The sequence below is a fragment of the Neltuma alba genome, unplaced genomic scaffold, assembly GCF_004799145.2.
Source record: "Neltuma alba isolate B1F8T4 unplaced genomic scaffold, ASM479914v2 tig00006859_pilon, whole genome shotgun sequence".
Classification (NCBI taxonomy): domain Eukaryota; kingdom Viridiplantae; phylum Streptophyta; class Magnoliopsida; order Fabales; family Fabaceae; genus Neltuma; species Neltuma alba.
In genome coordinates, this window is record NW_021634599.1 from 1 (window position 1) to 14,323 (window position 14,323).

At 39.7% G+C, this 14,323-nt stretch overlaps 2 protein-coding genes and 1 pseudogene across 2 annotated transcripts; all 3 read right to left on the reverse strand.

The window, feature by feature from the left end:
• Window positions 1-61: 61 nt before the first annotated feature.
• Window positions 62-1,544, reverse strand: LOC114751276 (IAA-amino acid hydrolase ILR1-like 3; annotated as a pseudogene).
• A 2,448-nt stretch (window positions 1,545-3,992) lies between these two features.
• On the reverse strand, window positions 3,993-7,061 carry LOC114751291 (IAA-amino acid hydrolase ILR1-like 5). Its single transcript, XM_028939948.1, has 5 exons — window positions 6,595-7,061; window positions 6,388-6,513; window positions 5,430-5,744; window positions 5,207-5,335; window positions 3,993-4,590 (listed from the first exon to the last, which is right to left on the reverse strand). Exons 1-5 carry the CDS (start codon window positions 6,946-6,948, stop codon window positions 4,210-4,212), a joined length of 1,305 nt encoding a protein of 434 aa, XP_028795781.1. The 5' UTR covers window positions 6,949-7,061; the 3' UTR covers window positions 3,993-4,209.
• Window positions 7,062-8,005: 944 nt separating this feature from the next.
• On the reverse strand, window positions 8,006-11,725 carry LOC114751285 (protein NTM1-like 9). The gene is made up of 6 exons (XM_028939941.1): window positions 11,336-11,725; window positions 10,718-10,995; window positions 9,790-10,107; window positions 9,358-9,663; window positions 8,660-9,097; window positions 8,006-8,572 (listed from the first exon to the last, which is right to left on the reverse strand). Exons 1-6 carry the CDS (start codon window positions 11,541-11,543, stop codon window positions 8,276-8,278), a joined length of 1,845 nt encoding a protein of 614 aa, XP_028795774.1. The 5' UTR covers window positions 11,544-11,725; the 3' UTR covers window positions 8,006-8,275.
• Window positions 11,726-14,323: the final 2,598 nt, after the last annotated feature.

Here is a 14,323-nt window from a genome sequence, read left to right on the forward strand (position 1 = left end):
CTGATTTTGAGCAAATAGATAGAAGCTGAAACATCCCAAGATTGATTGAGAATGGACGTACTTGACCATGAAGTGGATCAGATTCTTGTGAGACAAGTGTTGCAGTGCCAATATTACAAACGATGTAGCCAGAACAGGATCTACACTTTTGTCGGGTTTTGCGGCATGCCCACCATGTCCTATCATTTTTGCTGCAAAGATACATCCGGCAGCTGACAAAGGCCCAGATATAGATGCTATGGCTCCTGAAGGCGTTTCATCATCATCGACATGCACAGCGAAAATTGCTTCTGCGTCTTTAAGTGCTCCATCTTTAATCATCTGAGGGGCACCAGCAGCTCCCTCCTCAGCAGGTTGGAAAAGAAGCCGTACAGTTCCCTTCAATGCCGAAAAGAAAAGGAGGAAATTGATCAGATAACAGATTTCAAGAAATCTCGTGTGATTCAGAGCCACGAACACACAACAGAATTGAGCAGGTGAATCTTTATGACGGCGAACCTCCTTGTTTATGTATATGCGCTTCTGGAGTTGAACTTTGGATTTTGTGAACCAATGGACCAAATATACTGAACTCGTAAAATTTCTAAGGCTGCTGGATCAAGTTACGTTCTAATTTTAACACCCATGTATATTACCGAAAAGGGGAAGAAAAGACAGAAATTTTCCGTTTAACCATTAAATTTGCACATTAGGCTCCCAAACAGGTGTGATTAAATTTTTGCCGTTAAATGTCAATCATCAGCTTGCTTGGAAACAGTGTAGTCACAAATGCTGAAATTGAAAAGTAAACCATGTCATCGATGAATTGATGGTTCGATAAGCACCTGAAGTCTATGTTTCCGCTGATTAAGCAATTTCGCGGCACCAAGTAGCATGGTCGTGTGAGCATCGTGCCCGCACGCGTGCATTCTGCCCTCAATTCTGCTCTTGTGGTTCCACTCAACCAGCTCCTGATTACACACCACCAAATTCAAAGATATACTTCATAGATGTGGTTGAAAGAATCGACCCAGAAATGAAATCGAAGTTACCTGCAAAGGAAGGGCATCCATGTCAGCACGAAGAGCGACGATGGGGCGAGAGCCAGAACCAATTTCCGCAACAATGCCGGTTCTGGCAAGTGGATATGTGTAAGGGATACCAAGCTTATCGAGTTCCCTGCGGATCAGAGCACTGGTGTTGTGCTCCTGAAAAGCGAGTTCTGGGTACTCATGGATTCGCCTTCTCATTGATATTAACCAATCTTTGTCTTGCTGGGCCGCACTCAGTATCTTCGCATAGGCATCATCAGTAAGATGGCCGGTGCTTAACACGCCGCAATCAGAGTAAGTGAGAGTAACAGAAGAAGCAGATGTATGTGGGCGAGTAAAAATGTATCCATTGGGAATTGAGGCTGGGACGACGAAAATAGAATATAAGAGAAGAACGGAGACTGGGGGACTCTACTGGAAGGTAATATACCAACCATCGTCAACGGAGATCGTTTTTACTGCACAGGTCGACTTTAGTGAAACTCAAACGTGACAACCACCGTCGACGGCCATCCATTGTTTATTTACAAGAGAGGGCAAAAGACTGAGAAAGTAAAGACACAGTGAGAATCAAATCCCGAACACTCTTCAACCACTAAAGTTCGACGATGAGACCGACAAGAAGCAAAAAATCTGATCTAGATAACCCGTCCTTCGCAAGTGAATCAGCTAGGCAATTTGGTCTCTAGAAAAGTGTAGAATCTGCAACTCCCAATATAAATTCAGCATCTCTTTTTTTTTTTGATGAAAGACGACAAGCCGTAGCTTGAGAATGCGACCCGCGTACAGAAGATAAATTCAGCATCTCTGGAATCTGAATGAATAATAGGCTCTAGTTGATACAGATTCTGTTGCTGATAATCACGTCCGGCAGGTATTTTGAATCAGATTCAAGGACCATTTTCTTGAAACCCAAGTCCCAAGCAAATTTGATTCCTTTTAAAAACAGCCTATTCCTAAAAGCTTTTAGACAGCGAGACCTCCTTAATAGTCGAACCTTCGTTAACTTGTACATACAATTTCCAAGTCTGCAGAATGATTAAAGCAGGGTTATCTTGCTCGATGAATTCAGCATAGAAGATGGCAACGTTTCGCCCCGTCCAGAGTTTTCGAATAGCAACCGCCCAAATAAGTTCCCATTGGAAGAGAGTGCATAATGGTTCACAGGTGGCCCAAGAGTAGGCGGGCTCTCCCTGTAGCGGTCCCCTCCAGAATCTCCCTCCGCTTGGCCGGAAACTCCGTAACAGATTCTAATCGAGGTGTCGCCCCTTCCTTTGTTAGAATGTCCATGTTGTACCCAAAAAAAAAATGGAATCTCCATGTTTGCTCAGTTTCATTTTCATTTGGAAGGCAATCGCATAAATCCAACCACGCACGCCCACTTCTTTTACTTATTAAAAATAATTTCTATTAATGATATTTGTGTCGATATGTATTTACAAAGTATAACAATTATGTATCTCAAAATTTAATTAATAGAAGTAGTAATACTCTTCCTCCGTGATGGAACGATAATTGGGATAGCTGGCTTAATTCCTTGAGGGATAATGGGCAGATTTGTAGATCAGTAAATCCTGCAATGTTCTTATTACCTAACCGTAGGATGTGTCCTAATCAAGAAAAGTGAAACTTTTGCCCGGCATGATTCCAAGAAACGCAGAGCACGAAGTATAGGGAGATTCACTGGCCCCGCCTTTCCTGCAGAATTTCAGCTCGTTCGCTGCTTCTGGTTCTGACTATTTTTTTCTCATTCCTTCTAGGCTTCTACATTATTTCGCCGGAAACTTTGAATTGCTTTTGCGGCGAAGATCTTTACTATCTATATGATCGTACGTCAGACTCAACCACCTAGAGCACCGAGGAAAATTCTAAATCATTGAGCGGCATGTTATTGTATGTTTCTCGATATAGGCACTAATTCTTTGAGAAGTATGGACTGTATAATTTCAGGGCATGAATTCATTATTCTTGTTTATTTAAAACCACCCAAAATCTCGTTGCAGTATAAATCCCAGGTTAGACGCATAATTCGACATAAGCCTTCTAAATAAAGACAAATCAAAACCACACCTAATTAAGATCAGAAAAACTAGATACTAAAATTCTAATATCATAACAAACGCTATCATACTCCCTGGGATAAGTCATGAATTCGTTATTGGAAGGCCAGACTTTCACCGTATCAATATTCAGAATTAGCCACCTTTTTGGCAAAAAAAAAAAAAGGCCACCTTTTTTTTTTTGGGTGAAAAAGAGATGATATTAATACTAATATTTACACAAGGGTCTCAACAAAAAAGAAAACTGATCCAACATCAAAGGGTTACATAGAAATTTGCTAAAGAAAATCGATAACATAAGAGCCGCTGACTTTCATAAGCAAAAAAAGGCCACCTTCGTTTACTGTCAATGCGAAGAAAAAGGAATGAGGGGGACAATGGCTATAATACTGATATGTTTAAAAGCATATCTGTTCTAGCTCGCCATTCTAGCTCCCTTTCGTCCATCATCCTTCTCGCATGAGAGGGAATCCAGATCCTATGAAGGCTGACGCATTTCACATCAATTAAATAAAAATATATCAACATCTGTTGCGCTCCAAGGCAAGTAGCAGTTCAAGCTATTCTCACCAGAAAGGAAGCGCTATTCAGTGTGAGTGGCTCATTCACATTCCCCATCATTGCACTCAGTTGGGTCAGGAATTTTGACTTGGGAAAAAGAAAAACCGAAAAAGTCATGCCTTTCTCGAACTACTTTAAAGAAAACTCAACACACTAAACGATGCGAATTTTTTATGCGCAGATATTTACATGTCCATAATTATACCGCCCATTACAGTCAATATAAGGAGTAATGAACATCCATGAAAAATGGGTGTTTTAGGTAATAGAGTCTATCGACAGACTCAGTTTCCTTTTGGACATCGGGATGCATGCTAGAATTATATGGGCTTTATCTATATAACAGAATTGGAGTATGCATTATCCTAGAATCAGTTAGAGGAGAAAGGATAAGAATTGTGTGCCTGGGAATAGGGATTTTATGCCTTGTACTGGACCTTTTGGCCTTTTTGTCGAGTGAATATCTCTTTCCTCCGCAATCTATATCACCTCGTCCAGGTGAAAGAGGTGTATTTAAAAATTTATATAGACATGAAGTACCAAAAATAAGACAAATCTTATTGCACGGTAGAATGTTGGTGATCCTCTAAGTATAACTCAGCAATCGCCGTGTGAAGTGCAGCCCCTATTGGAAGGACTTCCTCATCAAGAAAGAAGAAAGGAGAGTGCGGAGGGCGAACTGATCCTGCTTCCTCATTTCGAATGCCAATGCCAAACATAGCTCCCGGAATCACTTGTTGATAAAATGCGAAGTCTTCACCTGCCATCACCCTCTTGGCCTTCCTCACGTTTTCAGGACCCAGCAGAAGTTGACCAACCCTCTTTATATGTAGGTGTAACTTATTGTCATTCACAACAGCAGGATATGGGGTAAAAGTTTCTTCTTTCATATCTATATGTGCCCTGCATCTGTGCACAGCTGCCTGTACTTCAATAACCTGCAAGCACCCCCTCGTTGCATAAGCTGAATTAATTTCATGAAACAAAATCATTAACTTCATTATTACTTCTTTTAACAGCATAATACAGATGACAGAGAAGTACTCCCAGCCCAAATCAACCATGAAATCACAACAGGAAAAAACAATTCCGCGAAGGTTAAGGAGAACTGTCGCATATCACAATTTAAGAGCAATTAGCCATGCACATTACACTAATTTAAATGATCTTCACAAGCAGAGAAAATTTTTATCAATATTGAACATAAAAGCTAGACTCATTCATGGCCAGAAGAACGGTTTCATTCTTAATGATTAACCCCTCTATGGAGTGGCTTTAAAACTGTTCTTCAGTTTTTTTTTTTTTCCCAGATATCTTTTCCTAACAACAATGAAGTATTCTTTCCTTGCATATGATGAAAAAAATTTCAACTTCACAAGGATAAAAGAAAGTGATTAAATGGCCAAGACATAATTGACTTCTAGAAAAGCAGAGATTTTGTACAAACTATAAGTCAGCTAGAATTACCCAGAGTCTAGACCATCTAGGATAATTAAGTCACAAAGGTTTCTCATTGAAGCTAATATTTATGTCTGCAAAGTTTATTGAGTGTACCTCCTTTATTCGCTGCCTGAAGTGGTACATGCCTTCAGTTGTCTGACTCCTCAGAGTGCCACCAAATTCAACATAAGATGGAATCACATTTAACGCAACATTGGTTTTGACATAAGTAATTGACACCACCTGTGGAAATAAATGTTGCCAGCATTACAACTGATTTCCAGCAAATAGATGGAAGCTGAAATTTTCACAAGATTGGATTGAGAATAGGACGTACTTGACTGTGAAGTGGATCAGATTCTCTTGAGACAAGTTGTTGCAGTGCCAATATTGCAAACGATGTAGCCAGCACAGGATCCACATTTTTGTGGGGTTGTGCAGCATGCCCACCTTGCCCTATCATTTTTGCTGCAAAGATACACCCAGCAGCTGAGAAAGGTCCAGATATAGATGATATGGCTCCTGTAGGCGTTCTGTAATCGACATGCACACCAAAAATTGCTTCTGCATCTTCAAGTGCTCCATCTTCAATCATCTGAGCGGCACCAGCGGCTCCCTCCTCAGCAGGTTGGAAAAGAAGTCGTACTGTTCCCTTCAATGACAAAAAGAAAAGGAGGAAGCTCATCAGATAACAGATTCCAAGAAAGCTCGCGTGATTCAGAACCTTGAACACACAAATAGAACTTGGCAAGTGAGCATTTGCTCAGGTCCCTGTAGGCCTACGCTTCAATACCCCGAGAAAGACGGTGTTCAAAGGCACAACTGGTATTTTAAACTATCTTCTTGTGGTCTAAAAGCAAGCAATTATCTCCTGCCCTCAAAAGGAACCGTGTGTGTGTGTGTGTGTCTCCCGAAATTTACTTGAATGAGTTGACACGTAATAATTTGGAACCACGCTAATCTTTGTGACGGCAAACTACCATGTTTATGTCTATGCGCTTCTGGAGTTGATTTTTGGATTTTATGAACCACATGGACCAAACATACTGAACTGGAAATATACCTAAGGCTGCTGGATGAAGTTAAGTTCTAATTTTAACACCCTTGTATATTACCGGAAAGGGGAGAGGGATAGATAGATTTTCCGTTTAACCGTTAAATTTGGACATTAGGCTCCCAAACAAGTGTGATTAAATTTTTGCCGCTAAGTGTCAATCATCGCTTGAAAATAGCGTAGACACGAGTGTTGAGATTGAAAAGCAAACCAAGTAATCAGGGAATAGCTCGATAAGCACCTGAAGTCTATGTTTCCGCTGATTAAGTAATTTCGCGGCACCAAGTAGCATGGTCGCGTGGGCATCGTGTCCGCATGCGTGCATTCTGCCCTCAATTTTGCTCTTGTGGTTCCACTCGACCAGCTCCTGAGAACACACCGCCAAATTCAAAGATATACTTCATAGCTGTGCTTAAAAGAATAGACCCAGAAACCGAGCCGAAGTTACCTGCAAAGGAAGGGCATCCATGTCAGCACGAAGAGCAACGATGGGGCGAGAGCCAGAACCAATTTCCGCAATAATGCCGGTTTTGGCAAGTGGATATGTGTAAGGGATACCAAACTTATCGAGTTCCCCGCGGATCAGAGCACTGGTGTTGTGCTCGTGAAAAGCGAGTTCTGGGTACTCATGGATTAACCTCCTCACTGATATTAACCAATCTTTGTCTCTCTCGGCTGCACTCAGTATCTCTTTCGCATAGGCATCATCAATGAGATGGCCGGAGCTCAACACGCCGCAAAATAGAGTGAGTGAGAGCAACAGAAGACGCAGATGCATGTGGGCAAGCAAATATGTATCCATCGGGAATTGAGGCTGGAACGACGAAAATAGTGTAGAAGAGCAGAACCGAGACAGGGAGACTCTAGTGGAAGGTAATCCGCAGGCTGACCCCGGTGAAAGCTAAACGGGCAAACGTACCAACCATGGTTTAGCGGATATCATCATCATAGTAACACCGAAGCAGTGCATTATAGGTGGCCCCCGAAGTAGATGTGTAACGCGTGCGAGAGCTCTTTCTGCGGTGATCCCCTCCTCCAGAAGGAAACTCCACTCCGCTTAGCCAAAACTACGTCGTTTCATACATGCGGAGTAACTACGGACACCTGGTGCCCCGTCTTCGACCTTCGGCGTGGCAGATGCGGGAAAATATGGGTTGTAATGTTTGCCGTTGCGTACATCATTTGCGAAGAGCCTGTTCCGTTGTCTTGAGAAAATCTACGGGTTCATTTATTCCACACCACATTTTTCTCTCGGACGACTGGTAGTTAAGGTTAAAAAGCATAATTTATTCGAATAATATGCTGAAAAATTAATTTTATGCGGACACATTTGCCGTCCATCAGCCCCTAATATTTTCCAGATTGGAAACTTAGATACTGAAAATAATACTCCCTCCGATCCCGCCAATCTTTTAATAAGATTCAGGTCGGATTTGCTTAAATATTAAATACATTTTCATCAATTTTATCCCTAATTATATTATCTTTTAACCCGTTATAATTATAAGACCTAATTATAACCTACAAATAATATTTTATAATTAAAATTGAAAATAATATTATCTTTTACTCTTTTTCCCACTATTTTTTTCTTTCACGTTGAGATTAAGGTCTTATAATTAAAACTAAAAATAGTAATATCTTTTATCTTTTTTCTCAATATTTTTCTCTTTCACGTACTTAACTTACAAATAAGGACACATCGTACATGCATACACACATCTCAAACCCCCTAATTCAATTAACTGAGCTCGTGCACCACTTAGAAGTTCAGACTTGGCACACAAATTCAGTTCAAACATAAGAAAGCAAGCTCCTTGGAACGTCGGAAGAGGGTAGTAGAGTCGAAAGATCAAACAAAACTGAAGAACCAGAAGAGACTGAAGCATCACATGCAGTGACACTAAAAGCTTCTTCAGGCTTATCGACCCAAGCTTCAACAAGAACATATGGCAGTGAGAGTGAGAAACTACTATACAAAAGCATAGATACTAGCTATCTAGGTGAGTATCTCATGTACCGGGGACAACATACGCACAAAACCCTCCTTGCTCTCAAGTAGCCCTACCCTCCAAAATAAAAAAACAATGAGGGCTTAATTACACACAAATGAACGATCACCTAGCGGTTCAACTTCTAGAATGCCCCCACACGTTAGCTGAGAATACTAATAGAACCAGTACAATGACAAAAAGTACAACAGATGACCAAATTTTGAGTCTGACGGGCGCTTTTGATGTGTAACGTGCCTTTGTGCACAAGCTTTTGACGTCTTTCACCTTCAAGAAGGACCCCGCACCTGCAGTACGTTGCTCAGGAGTCTTTGTATCGTCAGTTGACTCAGGAGATGCCTTCTGGGGTTCGTCTACAACATTGGAATGCATAGCATCCACATCACGCGCGTGATTTTCTGAAGCTTTTGTCTCCTGCGGAAGAGGAATTCACAGCTTTCACGACAAATGCAGATACAATCTCAACTGAGAGACGCAGATTATAAAAGATAAAGTTCTTACCCCTGCAATGATTGGTTTTGAATCAAGGTCCTCTTTTATGCAGCTCCCACCTTCGATCACCTCACTGGAGCTAAGAGGGTGCACTTGAAGTTTACGCTGCAGCCTGATTCTCCTGGGTGCGGTACCTTGGCTATTGAGGTTTGTGTTTGGCATGTCATTCCGTAGTTGCCGAGACCTTATCCTGATGCCAGTACCGATATCATCATTATCAGCTGAATTATAATTCCTGGATCCATGGTCAACGGTGGACAATTGGCCCACGCCAGCATCAGGTGAGGCCATCGAAAAATTGTTTTGTAACAATCCCATATGGCTCTTCTGATCACCAATAAGTTCAGAGCTGATGGTGCTGTGGAAATCTGAAGTTTTATCCAACTTTGAAGATGACTTTGCGTCAATTGCCTCATCAGGATTCATGGAATGTAATGCTTGCAGACTCTGCAGCATAGAACTAGACTGTAAGATCATACAGGAGACACAAGTACACCATGCGAGGTAATTGTAACATGATGTTTATCAATTTTATGGATAGCTGGAATGAAGCGTCAAAAAGAAAAACGTACAAGACCAACCATTTGAGGCTACCAAATAAAAAAACAATAACAACTTGGTGGCAGGCCTTGTATAACCAAATAAAAGTATTCAGCAGCACAGATAATCCTAAATAGATCACCAAAGAAAAGAAGGATGCTGCTAACCAGTATATTTGGCATTTCCACATCTGAATCACTGCCTGATCCATTATCCTTAGCATCAACCAAGGTGGAAGGGGGCTTTTGACTGCTGGAATCATATGATAACTCATCCCAGTTGACAACTGAGTTTAAAAACTCAGTCACATTAACCTCATTTGAACCATACTGAAGTTGCAAGCCATTATCCAGTTCATTGCTTGAAGAAAAACAAAACTCAGGTGGGATATGCTGATGAACGGGGGAGAAGAGCTTGTCATCCAATGGTTCAGTTGTTGGATCATAAAATATGTCAAGGAAAAACTGATCTTCCTGAAATGGCACGCAGAGTATAGAAGCAAAATCAACAATCCCGTTTTCCAATAGTGAAAACAGAGGCCATAAAAAGCATGAGAAAAGAAAAGAAGAAATAATAGAATGAACCTCAACCCATCTCACCTCCGCAGTCGTTGGAATGACAATCTTATTTTGTGCATCACAAGTATCACATTCTTCGCTGTTGCAATCAATCGGTGTTATAATGTTGGATGTGGCTTCCTCAGAATTTTCAGAGACATAGAATGGAACTGCCCTGTTCTTATCATCTTCAGTAGCTAGCGACGGAGAAGGTGCTGCTTGAACCACAACTGATTGTATTTCTTCTGGAGAATAATTAGCAGTTGGTGGAGTTGACATGGTACAGTCATTTCCCTCACAGTTTGAACCTTCGAGTGTCTCATCTTGCTTCTTAAATAAACGACAAAGGACATATGCACTCTGGTACAATTCACATTGACCAAACAAAAAGTTCAGCAATACATCACAATCTCTTCATATAGATTCAAAGTTATTAGTAAACAGTAATAGGATGATGGTAACTAACTAAATTAACCTATAGGCAGTAACGTGTAATGTTTATGTAAAGGGTTATTATTGGCAGAAAATAAAGGGTACAATACAGAGTTACAGACATCCTTTCCTTAGAAATGAACCCAGAAAAATGAAACAGAAAAATAACCAAGAACGATCGGAATCCAAATATCCATAAGGAGAGCTATCTCCAGGATGCAGTAGATGCAATGTTCACAGAGAATGCGTAGAACTCAGCCTACAAAGAGCTTCAGAACATATGACCTTGGAACAAGAATATCAAAAAAGGCAACGAAACCCCAACGAAGTAAACACAAAAGGTAATCTTATAGCTGAATTAATAACTAAACCGAATCATATCTGACTTGTACAATTGAGATAGGTACAGAAAATGTTTCGCAAACCAAACCAGAATAAGGGATGAACTTAAATCATAAAGGGGGAAAATATTAACAAGTTCCAACACTTCAATGCCACACATGCATCATGACAAAAATGTAACGAGAGGAGACCCAACCTGTCCAGGATTGGTACCATCAAGCTCCTTTAGGGTAGGACGGTACTCATGCATCACCCAATTGGTCCTCTTCCCTCTGGGAGCACGACCGATATAGAACACTAAAGTCTTCTTCATTCCGATCAAGATCGACCCAGACTTAATTTTGCGATCTTTGCCCGTTGCCTTCCAGTACCCATGAGTCGTTGCTCGGTTCAATCGATTCCCATTTGGATATTTGCGATCCTGCGGACAGAAGAAGAACCACTCTGGATCCTTGTTCCGTACCACCGATAAATCTAGAACAAACCGAGAGGGAAGACAAAGAGTTAGTCGAAGAACTTAGCCGCCGTTTACGCATGTCGCTAAATTGTTAAGTAGCTCTTATAGATAGATCAATTTCCCAGTAATTTTACCAAGCATTAATCATTTAATCTACCGACATCATTTGAGAATAAAAAAACCAGCCAGCATGCTCTAGTCGACAGCTAAAAAGTAGATTGTAGAAAAATTAGTAAAATAGAGATTTCAAAACTTTCCCAATTCTTATGACAACCCCTAATCAACGAAAATTGGAGTAAGCAAAATACTACCAAGGCTAGAAAGAAGCAGAATCGGATCGAGATCAAAGGAACTCACCAGGCAAATCCCAAGGCTCCCATTTGCAAACATCAATTTCTCGAATAACCCATACCTCTCCCCCATTTCCGTTGATCTTCTGTCGCAAATAGTAATCGATCAGCTCCTCATCCGTAGGCCGAAACCTGAAACCTAGAGGAAGGGAATTCAGAGGCAAAACCGCCACCTCATCAGCGCCCGGCGGACCACAGTCGACAGCCGCACCCATAGAGTATCACGACACAGTTTCGAGTCCCAACAAAGAGATAAAGGAAGGATAGAGTGTTTGAAGAAGCTCTCAATTAATAATTGTAAAGAAATACAGAGAACCCAGATTTGAGAATCAAAGAGATTCGGAAGATTTTATGGCGTAATGACCTCTTCTCTCTTTTTCTAGCATCAGGGGAAACAGGCGAGGTAGAGGGAGGAGCTTGCTGAGAAAGTAAGTAGGAGAGAGAAAGCCAGGGGTAGGTATAGTATAGTATCCCCAGACAATCCAACGGATGAGGGAAACCGCGTTTGGAATCCTTGGGGACGCCGCGTAGAATATTCCGATTTGGACCTCCTTCGTACACCGAAATAACGACATTGCCAGTTCCATTTGGAGCCACATTGCTGATGTGTCATATTGTCCTGCAAGCTGAAGCAGCACGCCCCAGAAACGAGTGAGATGTGTAGGGGTAGAATGGGAAGGTCAATCCGGAAAGACGCCATGGGGTGAGTGAGGTGTGTAGCCAATCATGTAGTGCCGCGTGTACGCAGTGCATGACCCAGCCTTCTCATTTCCGTGGTGAGCAAGGAAACGAAACGGTAATTACCAATAGGAAAAGGGGAAGGCGCCATGAAGTGCCAATCTCCTTGTCGTCGTCCCTCCTCTTCCCCATTATCCTTTACAATTTTTTTTAAAAAAGTAAAAACAAATGTTTTTACGTTGGTTTAAAAAACAACGGATTTCGATTATTTTATACTCTACTTCCTTTGATATTTTGAAATTTTTTATGCGTCGATTATTTTATGATAAAACATTAATTATAAATTTGATTTTATATATTTAAATCTAAAAGTTAAATAGTTAAAACGTTAACAAGAAAATAGATTTCCTCTTAAAAGTTAATTTGAATATTTAGATCTTATCTGGCATTAAACGTACATCTTTCCCGTCAGATCATGCAAGAAAAAGCCATGGCCCATCGCAAATGGTGGTGAGTGACTCGGTGGTGACTGGGGGAGGGGGATAATGAACGAAAGGGATTGATGTGCAGTTGATCTAGAAGTGGGTTTTAATTTTTTTATTGACATAATCACTGTTTTTTTTAATTAATTACATCAAAATACTTCACGACCAATTTAATTTGGAATGGGAACCAGATTTTTTTTTGAAAAAAATTACTTTCATAAACATTCAACCGTTCTCGGAGATTTTTTAAAAATATTTTTACCATGTACAAAATGCAGTAAAAATACCTTTTTCTCGCTTTGCATGCCTTTATTTTCTTTTTATGTATCAAATTCATTTCAATGGTCGGCAAATTGACCACCAGAGTGCGGTCGTTTTCGATACAATTTGCATTGGTAAGTTTTGTTATTTTTATCTCAAATTTATTTCACAGCAAAAGGAAAAGAATCTCCACAGTATCACGATAACTAGGGAATTAAGAACCACATATAGTATCCTGAGGTTCAATTAAAATGGCATGGGAAATAATGTTAAGTAGTAGATTTGTTACTTTATGAAAAAACTAATTTGACATTTGATTTGATCTTAAATATAATATCACAGTTCATTTTATCTTTCATATTTATTTAGTTTTTTAAAAGTAATTTTTGTAGTAGTCACATATATAATTTTACTAATACATGATTAGAAACGGTATTCTAAGAATGAGAACATTTATTTATTATAAATAACTAATTTAATTAATTTTTTTAACTTCTCCGGATTAATTAACGAAGTCTCATACTACCTCCGGTCCTAATTATAAGAGCCAGTGACTAATTTAAGAAGATTAAGGAAGTAAGTTGAGTTAGTTATTTGTCATAAATAGGTGTTATTTTCACTAAAATATCCTTGCTAATCAAATGTATTGACTAGAACTATCATTGTTAGAAGGGCTATTTTGGAAAAAATGTATGAATATGATAGACAAAGTGGATTGGAGTCTTATATTTAGGACCAAAATAAAAATCAAATGGGGTCTTATATCAAGGACCGGAGGTAGTATTAAATACAGAAAGCAGTACATACCACGGTGCTTGGCATCCTTCCTGGATTTAGTTTTTTAGTTTCATTCTGGTCTCTGATTCCTTCGGGAAAAAAAAATTAGAAATAAAATATGTCGCTTTGAAAATTGAAGATTACAGGACAAGCATATACGGACCAAAACAAGCTAATTTTTCTCTAAATCTTTGTTCTTTTTTCCTTTTCTGCCTAACAATAATAGAAAACGACCGAACCCAGAAAATGATTCCCACTGTTTGGTGTGCTGTGGATTTTGACAAATCCAGCTTTTTCCGAGCTTTTCTTTTCCTTTCTGCTTATGAACCACAATGGGATTCCATATTAAAAGGGAAAAAATCCAGAATACATATGCGTGATCGGATTATGATTGGGTAATAACTCGTCGACATTCTCGTGATTCTTTTGCTGACATTCCCATGAATGCTTAATTTAATTTTTTCCCTTTCGCAGACGAATATGTGTTTGCGAATGAGTTCTCTCCATCATACGAATGAAACGAGTCTCTTTCTTTTCCAGCTAAGTGAAATTTTATAAAAGGATAAGTCTTTTTCTCCAAATTTCTGGCGGGGCTCTTTTTTAACCAACAAGCAAAAAAAAAATGTTATTAAAAATAAATTATACTACTTCCGGTCCTAATTATAAGATACTATTTATAGACTACTAATAAGGTTTAATAATTAGGACTAGAAATAATATATATAATATCTTCAGTTATAAATATCAGTTTGTTTTGCGTTCTTGGATGCAAGTAGGTTTAAACTGTCCATGAT